Genomic DNA, 11,133 nt, shown 5'->3' with positions numbered 1-11,133 from the left:
CATCTTCTTATTATAGGCATGCAACTGCACGCCTATAATAAGATTTTTGTTGACAACAACTATGCGTTGCTTAACATACGTCACGCACTCCGTTGCTCTTATTGGTTGTAGGTCTATCCAATTGAGTGCAGAGGCATTTTTTTTCCTGGTTCGTTCAAAACACGCCCCATAATCACAGCTCTATGGAGCAGTATCAGACTCATATTCTGACTAGAATTGAGTCGGACTACGTCAGGCTAGGTTTAATGGAGGATGTTCTTTTTCCAGGTGGATCATCAAAATAAGTGGTCCTCTTAATTGTCAATCATTCTGGTGATATGTTAATGTACGGCCATCCTACATGCTCATACTCAATTAGCTTTTTCTGAGCATGCGCACTTTCAGGTCTATATGTGTGGTGAGCTACAGTTTCAGCCAGTCATTGAAGCTCGCCTTTGAAAATGGCCAAGGGTTGTAAGAGGAAAAGTGTCTAGGAAGTGTATGAGAAGAGGACGCATCTTTTATAAAATTTATGAAAATCCTCCACTATACCTTTAAGCATGATATGTTTAAACTGCTGTAATTGGGTCTTTCACCTGGACAATGTGGATAATAATATAACCCTATTAACAGATTATCTTGCATCAAACACAAAAGCTAATTTCTTCTATGGCTATCTCAGTCAAAAGACCTAAATCCTATAAAAGAATTGTGGGGCTAAAAATGAACACAGCATGAGGACCAAGCTCATGAGCAGAGAAACGCCGAATATATTAACAGAGAAAGTACAAATAAGTATAGTAACTGTAATTTTGTTCACAATTATTTTTTGAACTTGTGTCTTAGATTTGAAATTATTGGATTGTTTTCTCATCTTAAAGACTGAATATGTAATTCTTAGTGTAGATCAAAAGATGAATATATGAAAATCAATTTAAAGCTTTCTAGATACCTTTAATAGGCATACAAATGAGCATTTTTGTGCTATAATATTTTAGAATTGGGTCGCAAAGACATTTGGTCGTTGCTCTGAGTTACAGATTCCGCCATTTTAAAAATGATAATTATTGATAATGGAGGACTGCAGTTGCTAGTTACTACTGTTTTATTCAGTGCACGAACTATTGCAAATAAATAACAGCCAAGTATGGAAAAAGTGGGTTATAACAATGTGCAGAAATTACTCTGAATGCAATGAAAAAAATGCTTTCGAATTATGCCATTACAAGTAAAATATTGCAGTAGTTTTGCTACACTGAAGTTAAGGATAATACATTATAGTTTAAGAGAACTATAAATATGTGTCTAATTGATCAAAATACTTTGTAAGAGAGTGGCACCAAATGTGCATTATTGATAAGCAGATATTTCCGATCACTGTTGTGCAGGAAAACCTGTAAACAAAATATTCACCTATCCAGTTTGAATTTATAAGCAACTGTTTAAAAATTTATCTCCATTGGCATTAATGTTTCATGGACAAACAGATCTAGACTTTAAGCAACACAAAAACAAACAGGGCTTAGAATGAAAACTCCAGCTTTAAAAGTGGCTCAAAATCTCTTACCCACAGTATGTACAAAGTGTTCTACCACTATTAAATCAATGTTATTAAATTAGTTTCTGGTAAATAAATGTTACTTGGAAAATGGTACAGTTACATGTCTGTCTAACCCTCTAGAATAAAAATCCAAGAAAGGTTTGCTTCTTTTTGTTTAACTGCAGAGACTGCAAGGTGTTTATCTTTTTTTGTCTGTCTACTTTTGGATTTTCTTGATTGCTGCTGTGAGGGTCTACCTTGGAATACAGTGTACCTTTGAAATTGGGTCTGATGCGTGCATCGTATCCTGATGTTTTCCCCATGAGCTTGTCCAGGAAGTCGGAAGGTGAAAGCTGTGGTCCAGCCCTGCCGGGGGGCTTTATCTCCTCCTTACAGGAGCTCAATCTGAAAGAAGCAAGGACATGCAGAAAACAAAAGAGTAAGTGTTTTGAATGTTGTACAGGTGAGTATGATGACAATGTATTTTGTGTTACAAAATAAAATAATTAAACTGAAAGAAATATAGTACATAAATAATTTTTTTTAGAAATTTTGCCAGCACTGACATGAAAGGATTTCACAAAAATGGGAATAGAAAATCTATTTTATTTGTCCCACAATGGGGAAATTGTGGCATTACAGCAGCAAAAGATTATAGCAAAACTTGTCACACAAATAAAATACTGTACTGTACAGTGTTTTAACAATATAAATACTGAGCACCTGGAGAAAAAAAAACCAATATACAGCTGTGGACATTTTTACAGTAATGGATGTGTAAAAAATATCAGCAACACAAAAGATGTGCAAAAATGACAGAAGCGTTATTTAACTAAGCTGTGCAAAAATCAGCATGAATGTACTAGCAACATTTTTTGAGGCTGCTGGGAGCAGTGATGTTTATAAAGTCTTACAGCTGCTGGGGAAAGGATCTGTGATAACGCTCCTTGGTGCATTTAGGGTGCAGCAGGCTGTCACTGAAGGAACATTCCAGTTCAGCAGCAGCTTTATGCATGGGGTGGGAGACATTATCTTATAGAGATGTTTTTTGTTGATTTTTTTCCCCCCACCTCCTGCACTGAGTCGAGAGGGCATCCAATCACGGCGCAGGAGGTTGGAAACGAAAATAATACTAGGTTAAAAATAACCTGAGACAGAGCTCAGGCATTGCCAGATAGTTCCTCCATGATACCTCTAACAAATTGCTTTACAGTTTTTTATTTTCAAGATCAAAGCCAAAAAGAGAGAGAGAGAAAAAAAGAAATTAAGAAATAAAACAAGAGTGCGGCTGTGACGTCAAATGCGTCTGTGTTGAATGGGTACGACCTAGCAAAAAATTTAAACTTATTCAAAATCTCTTTAACCTCTTTAAGTTAATGGGATTTGACACAAAGTTTCTGTTAGATAGGGACAGCAAGCTAGGGGCTAAATATATTTGTAGTGTAGCTTTACAAATAATTATATGAAAAAACAACATTGAAAACTATGCATAGTTTTTTCCACCATAAAGTCATACACAACTTTGTTTTACTCAATCAAATTAAATCCAAGTAATGTGTTATTATATGAAATAAAAAAGTTAAGGGTATGAACATATTTGGAAGACACTGTATGAATTTGAGATTCAGTATTACAGAAGAAAAGTAGAATCAAAGAGAGTGGGGATCAGCAAATCAGTGATCAACAAAGAATTACCCAGCTTTAGGTAAATGAGGATGAAAATTTTTAGCAATTAAAACAGATTGGCTCCTAATAATTAACATTTTAACTCTGTTAGATGATGTCTCGGTTTTACTGAGCTTGTTATGTTTGGAGCACAGAGAAGGAACAGAGAAGCTAAGGTAAACTTGTCCTCCTCCTGTGATTCCCAATGCTGCTGTCCTGGTGGGGGTATGCCTGACAGAATGATGGCTCAATTGTAATGCTATGAACGTCATACAGGGTTGAGGACTGAGTTGATTGGAGCTCCAGAGTCTTAGACAACCCCTGAAAGAAATTACCAACAGGCGAATTTAAAATGAGAATATGAGGAAAAAGAGAGGAGAAATGTTTAAGGAGAAAAGATAAAGATCCTGATCAATGGATTAGTTTTCAGTTTGGCCCTTGGCATGCCACAGCATATTTCACCCCATAATTTTGACACAACTGTAAATAGTTCACAATCGGTCATGATCTAAAGCTTTGTACTAAAGATGGCAGGTTCAATCCCAAGGCAGCTTTGCTAGTGTACGTGTTACTGTGAGTGTGTGTGGAGCCAGTCTCTGATCCATCAATCTTAGGGCCTCTTAGCTCTATCTACAGTCACATAAACTGCGCAGTCAGGGACTATAGGTTGGAGGTCTTTGTGGAGGATATTTCAGGACACAGAGGAGAGATTGACATCATGATATATTTGTGTTCTCTAACAGTTTAGGCTGCAAATAGAAATTCAAATCCAGGCCAAGCCTCATTTCTTTGTCATTACCAACACGCTTCTTTATGTCCCCTCCACACAAAAATTGTGAAGATTTACTGTCACTATATAGAACACTTTATTTATGCCATTACTGCCTTTTTGCAGGTAGAAATGTTTGTAACTGAGTTTTATTTATGTAATACCCAGGTAAAACATTTTACAACACAAAAATGCAATTACCAGAGACATTGCAATTTGCTAGACAACTCTTTAATCCCCTTGTTTTCATAGAAGTTGGATTTACAAAAAGAGAAATTTTAAAGAACATTTTATTTCATAGTTTTATGTTTTTTATATATTTTTTAATATGTAGCTATTATTATTAGAAGTATTACTATAATTATTCCTCTGAAACACATCATATCAATCAGACTAATGACTAACTTAATTCTGTTATATCTCCACTTGGTAGTTAAACTATCAGCTCTGTCTGCTAGCACTTCTTTTGTCCTTCTCTTTGTCTTACACGTGCTAATGAACAAAGTCAAAAAATTATAGAGAGAAGAATAAGCCTTAAATGGTAGTTATTCAGTTAATTATATGGGCCCTGGGATCTGGTTAATGTAGCTTGCAGACACCAAAAAGTAGACTTGAAACTTCCCAAGGTACATACTGTAGGTGTCCAGGGGCATCCAAAAAGATTTCTGAGCCACCTTCACTCTATGTGGAAGAGAAAACAAACAAAACAAAATAATCGAGGCACCTAGTGCTGCCCAGTATGGCGGAGCCAGGATCTCACCCTTGAACCAGGCCTTGGGGTTTTTTGGCGAGCGTCTGGTGGTCAGGTTCTTTCTCCTGGGACACATTCAGGCAGAGCCCAAAGGAATGAAATGAGGACATGCCCCAGTAGGCCAACCACCTGCAGGGAAATCATGAGGGAGCGGCTCCAAGAGAACTGGGGAACAGTAAGCGACTGAGGCCTCTGCATCCTGATCTACCTATTCTGGCTCTGGGGACGGTTTTAATCCACCTTGTAAATTACATGACTGTCAGTTATTTACAGATTTTTCAAAATAAATAAAGTGAAGTCACCGAGATTCATTTCTTGATAGGCTTCAAGTGATCTCTGTAATGTAGTGGCTAATATGTGCAAACACACTACAAATACATAAATGCGCAGTAAATGTAAAAGGTACTGCAAAGACAATAAGCAGGCCTGCAAAAATCAAAAAAGAGACTAACGCATGGCAAACACAATTAAACAAACATGCATATTACATGTCAATTACTATAGTAAAATCTCATAGATAGGCTGGGAAGTGCTATTTCTGGTTTACTGCAACAAACCCTTTAGTCTCGTTACTACAAAATTTGGGAAACTAAACTGCTCTAAATTTCCCTTGGTAATTTCCAAGTTCCTCATGCAAGATTCAAGAGACATTAACCACATATCTAAAATAATGTCCTGATATTTTTTTGGGAAAATCCTCAGACCTCATGATAACCTTAGTCTGAATCAGAAGCCAGCCCCTAAATTATACACAGCCTGGATGTTTTTTTTTAGAGCTGTTAATTATATTAATTATATTTCCTGAACATCCTTGAGGCAAACTACATTTCCACAGGCTGCTTTGCTCCTGGGCACGTGAAACCTGTCTAAGCCTTTGAGTTTTCAAAGCAACAAAGCCATAGAGGTATCTTTATTTCATTACTGCTGGAGTAGCTGACACCAATAAATTTAAAGCCTTACATTCTGGAAGTCCCATCTGCAATTAAAGACCTGGTTGTAGCCAATTCAGATTCCATAACCTTCCTCAGAAAATAATAGAAGGTTTACCACAGGTGTGTGCTTTTAGAGATCCAGAATGAAGTAATCCACTAAATGTTTACACTTCAACATCTCCATTTTACAGTGACAGATCTCTCCAGGAATTTTCCCAGACACCTCACCAAACTCACTTGGTGCCTTGTGACTGGAAAGGTCTAACCTTCTCTTTATCTCAGCATTTAGGACAAATCATCAAATCAATCATAGACCTTATGCAAAAGTGAGCCAATACCAAGTACACTTGTGAAAAACGAAGATTTTATAAGTTTACCAATTTTAAAGCCACAAAATAAATGGAAACTGGATTTCCAGTACTTTCCACATATATGTTGGATGGTCGTTTCGTTAAACTGCTCATTTACTAAGGTGTTCTTTACTGACATTTAATTAGCCTGAACTTTTACTTCCCCTGCATTCCTTTTTATTTGGCCGTCTGTGCCAGACTTCCGTCTAGAATGCGTGACTAATCTCTTTCCATCAATTACATAGTGAGCCTAAAACTGTCAAACTCTCATTAGCAAGTGAATTTACTGGGTTACAAAATCAAAGCTGGATCAAAGGTGAAATAGAACTTTATGCGCATACAAGAACATTTCTCTAACAACGTAACAGTGTTGACTGAACATTCTTATATAATGACACAAGCACGATGAGTAAAGTGTTCTCTAACATCAGCTCTTTTCTTCTGAAGGACTAAAAATTTCATTTTTATTGTTGTATGCACAAGCCAGTGCTGTCTACAGCAAAGGAAAACCTCTATGCATTACACCAAACTTTATGTCTAACAGACCGTCACAATCTCATAAGATGACAAATTAGTGCTTGTGACAACTTATCAGACAAGTTCTCGTTGAATGTTGCTAAATTACATTTAAATAACGAGGTAAAGTTTGGAAGTGACAAAAACTGTACCTAACAGTTACAGTAGTTTCCTGATGTTATACAGCGTTAATTATATTAGCATAGGTAATGATAAAAAAACAAAAAAAAGATAAAAAGATAGCAAAAACTGACTACGAAACAATAGAACATCTGTTTCATACTTTACTTTTTAAACAAAAACAGGATACTATGCTCTAACCACTAGGCCACCACTTCCAAGGAGAAAACAGCACTTTTCTAGATCATTGTTATACTTTAAACAATGTACTACACCACACTATCAAGATTACTTCTGCTAAGAATGGTAAATAAATAAGACTACATTGGGGTTGTTCATGAGCAAACATCTCCGCTGCAACGATTTATTTTTAACTTTCTTTTTTGTTTGTTTGTATTATTTTACTTTTCATGCCTTGTCTATAATTAAAAAGAGTAAGTAAAATTTCATTTTCTTAAAACATCATTCTAGGTTTATATCCCAGCTTTAAATGACTTTTAGGACCAAACAATATGTGAAATAACTGTCGCATAACTGAGTGTTATTAAAATGAAATTTTATACACTCTGCCAGAGGAAGAAGTCTAATGTTCATAAAATTCCATTTATTGAAAATGGTCTGTACTTATATAGTGCTTTTTCAAGTCAGGAGACTTGACCAAAGGGCTTTACAGTACATTAATCCATTCACACACTCTTACAGTGGCAAGCTACACTGTAGCCACAGCTGCCCTGGGGCTCACTGACAGAAGCGAGGCTGTTTTACACAGGTGTAACTGGGCCCTCTGACCACTGTCTTGCCTCAAAGACGCAGGCAAGAATGTTCCTTCAACCAGCACTTGCAACAGTCCTCACTCGATGCATGCAAAACCTGCCCATGCATCGCCTCTTATTTTGAAAGTTACTTTAACTTTACCCTAGCTGTGCGTGAGTTCCTGTGTGGCACATCTGTTGTTTAAAGACTAACAGTTTCCTCTCCATTCATCACAAATAAGACTTGATCTGTACATCTGATGGACAATAGAGAGGAGCTGAGTGTTTTGATGCAATGCAACAGAGTCGGTACTAATAACCATACTGAAAAGCTTCTATTTGTGATGAAACTGAGGAAGTTGGTTCTCCTTTGCATTTAATTAAACTGCTCTTGTGTTTCCTGTCATAATTAATGTTTTTCCTCAGTACACCTGCTCAGCACTCAAAGTTGTTCTGTATTCTCCTGATTAAGCTAACCTGGATCGAATGTCATTCTCATAACTTCCCACAATCTATAGCTTGTCTGTTTTCATTGTTTATTATACTTGCTTATCATTAAAACTATGCTTGTTTAACAGTCTCTGTGCTTGTGTAATTTTTCTATAAAAATAACTATGATCAAAGAGTACTTTTAAGTTATGCTTTTAGTTTCTCTCTCCTAACGAGTTCTCAATTTCAAATGTTTAAAGAATTATAAGTTATGAACACATAAGAAATTGTTTTATTTTTTAAAATAAGGAAACATGCCCTTTAATTCAACCTTTTTTTTCTTAACTTGTCCTAATTTTTTTTGGTGCACAAGTATCTGCTATGGGCTGGGGTCAGTAGATGAGCACAATCTTGAACAATTTTCGTGCTTCTGGGAAGTTACCATCCGGTTCGGTTTAAACCTTAGCTTTATACATGTGTTCATTTTATCTCTCTCAGTCCATGAAGGGATACTTGTTGGATTAAAAATCTGTAATTCACTGAAACAAAGAATTTAAAGTGGTATCTCTTAGATTAAGACAACCAGATTTGATAAATTAGGCTGTTTAACTATTAAATTTTTTTTCCCAAAATATATCTCCTTAGTAAAGATTTATGGTTGTAAAATTATGTCATTTTGTCTTTAATGTCCTATGTAAACCTTGTCTTCAGATGTTTCTCTATGATGCCCTATGGCTGCAAATAGCTCCTTTTGATCAATGGACTGGCTGATGAATGAGATTTGGAGCAAACTGCAATTCAACCTTGAACATTCATCTTCAATGACAGGACCAATGTCGCTCTTGTACTATGACAGCCGTTGGTATTAAAATACATGCAGGCAGAGCTCATGCAGACAGGCTCTTCACTTAATCTGTGTTTTTATTAAGTGAAGCATATGATGTATGGAGGAAAAAAGAGTTTCCAGATTTTAAATACAGGAACATCTCAGAATTATCTTCAAGGATTGAACAAGGCTGACACAATCTTTTTTTTATAATGTGATGAAAAGATTTAGGGTACTCTACTCTATATAATGCAGAAAATAATATTCAAATAAAACATAGTAAGGATATATTTTAAATCATACCTTTTTAATCACTTATATTTCAAATTTTTTGGCAGGATACTTGCAAGAAACACTGCTTTAAATACACTGATTAAGCATAAGATTATAAACACCTGCTTAATAGTTTATACAGCGGATCCACAGTTACAGCAAGGACTTCTAAGGCAGGAACCTTGGGTTGAATAGTTCAGTTCGTGCCCAGAGAACGAGGTTGATTCCAGCCGATGGGCTGTCAACAAGACGCGGCGGGCGCCACCCAGAGAGTCTGAGACACTTTAGTCCCAGAGGACATAGGACAAACAGGAGATCAGTACCGACCAGATGAAGGAAGGCAGAATAATCCAGAGGGTGAAGCCAATGCCGGTGCCATGGATGTGTTCTTAAACAGCATGGCAGGGCCTTATGATTGTCAGCAAAACATTGTCCAGAGTATTATAATGCCCCAAGCAACATTCATCTCTGATTTAGTACACCTTCTCACCTGCTTTCATTAATCTATTGTTCAACTCTAAAGCTTGAATTACTATTTTCTTGTGCTGCTTCTTAAATTAGAAAAAAAAACAAAAAACAGAATACATGCTTTTTGCAACTAAGAGGTGTCCACTGACCCATGTCCACTGCTGGAAACAAACCAAAAATAAAACATGAATCTGAACTGATGCATGGAGCAATGGAAGAAGGTAGCACGGTCTTAACTGCATACTTTATAGTTACCCATGCTCTCCAGATGTCGAGTTTATATATGTATCTAATGCCTTTTTCAGGTGTCTCGTTATGTTTGATATTCTTTGCTCGAAACAAATGCTCCAGTCATGAACTTTCCCTGAGTGTGTAAATTAAGTAAAGACTGTAAAATGTAAATCTTGTCCAAATGTTCTATTTCCACACTCTTGATTTTTTTCGATTTGTTAATCCGGTGTAAATAACAACTCTGCGCCATCCCTCATGTGAACTAATTTGCACTGTGTGAACTTTAATCTCATCACTGAGCTTTGACATCTGCAGAGAACTTAGTGATGGGATGTTTCCAGGCTTGCGCCGCAGTAATAACCGGGGCACAGCGAGCTGTGACTTGATGACAGAATTATGTTCATGTTTCTATGACTGAACACCAACCATAACCCCAGGCTGTTCCAATGCAGCCTTAACTAATCTTTAGCACTCTCATCCACTCTGGTCTAGTGAGCTAAAAATTCATATTTGTGTGATATATAATATCCTTCTGTTTATGATTTAATTCGCTTATCTGCCCAAATCCTGCTGTGTTAAATCTGAAGGAGTGGATCAGCACTTTCTTCAACCCCTCGTAGCTGTCATAATGTCACAACTTAATAAAATCTTTCACCCACACACTTTACAAAGTTTCCTGCTCTGAGTTTATCTCAGAGAAGTGTTTCTGCTTTTGATTTATAGAAACCAAATCACTGTTTGACATTTATACATGTGCATAGAGGGAAAAATGTCCATAGAGGGAATTATCTCAAGCTAAACTTGGTGACACAGAAATGTATCTTCAGATGTACCATGATCAGGACAAAAGAATAAGACTATTTACTAGAACAAGCTTAAGAACATACTAAGGAAAAAACAAAAGGTAAGAAACATGCCAACAAAGTTGCATGTCAGGCAAGAGGTTGACCGATGATGTTTTTTCTATTAACAATACTTTATTTAAACTTGAGGACACTCGATTGCCATGTAGTTATATGTTTCATTTTTAGTTCTTGTTATTCCCTTTTTGTCATTCATATTAGCAGTAGATTATGGTTGTTAAATCTAAAGCAACTGGATTTATTTAGAACAGGGGTCTGCCACCAAAAATGTTCAAAAAAAAAAAACGATCTGTCTGGAGCAGCAAAAATGTTAAAGTCTTATATAAGCCTCCTAAGGGCTCTAAGTGTACATTAGCCAACTATCAAAATGAATAAGTAGGCTTAAATACGTGATAAGCATTCATGATTAAATGTTTATTTTCCCTGCAGCTCATCCTAGAGAAAATGAGGCACCATGTGGCTGATCTGCTGTACGATATTTGCAACTTTAAGTTCCATTGCAGTATTAATGTATTATGTTTTCTTGCATTGATGGACTTACAGAGGTACAATAAAGAAATCAAATTTTTGTGGTATTTCTATTTTGAGGATTTGAAAAAAAACAAAAAAATAAATTAAATGTGTATAACAGGACTCCAAACCTACATGTATATATATATAATAAAATGC

At 36.2% G+C, this 11,133-nt stretch overlaps 1 protein-coding gene across 1 annotated transcript in view; it reads right to left on the bottom strand.

Annotated features, from left to right (window-relative positions):
• The window catches only part of LOC107093401 (glycine receptor subunit alpha-4-like), a 79,804-nt gene that overhangs the window by 29,716 nt on the left and 38,955 nt on the right, over positions 1–11,133 (bottom strand). The window contains exon 2 of the mRNA XM_015388439.1: positions 1,777–1,924. Coding sequence (XP_015243925.1) covers positions 1,777–1,924 — 148 coding nt within the window. The remainder of the gene's footprint in view (positions 1–1,776; positions 1,925–11,133) is intronic.

This window comes from Cyprinodon variegatus, unplaced genomic scaffold, assembly GCF_000732505.1.
Source record: "Cyprinodon variegatus isolate N-32 unplaced genomic scaffold, C_variegatus-1.0 Scaffold19, whole genome shotgun sequence".
Taxonomy (NCBI): Eukaryota; Metazoa; Chordata; class Actinopteri; order Cyprinodontiformes; family Cyprinodontidae; genus Cyprinodon; species Cyprinodon variegatus.
This window is presented reverse-complemented; position numbering and strand designations above follow the sequence as displayed.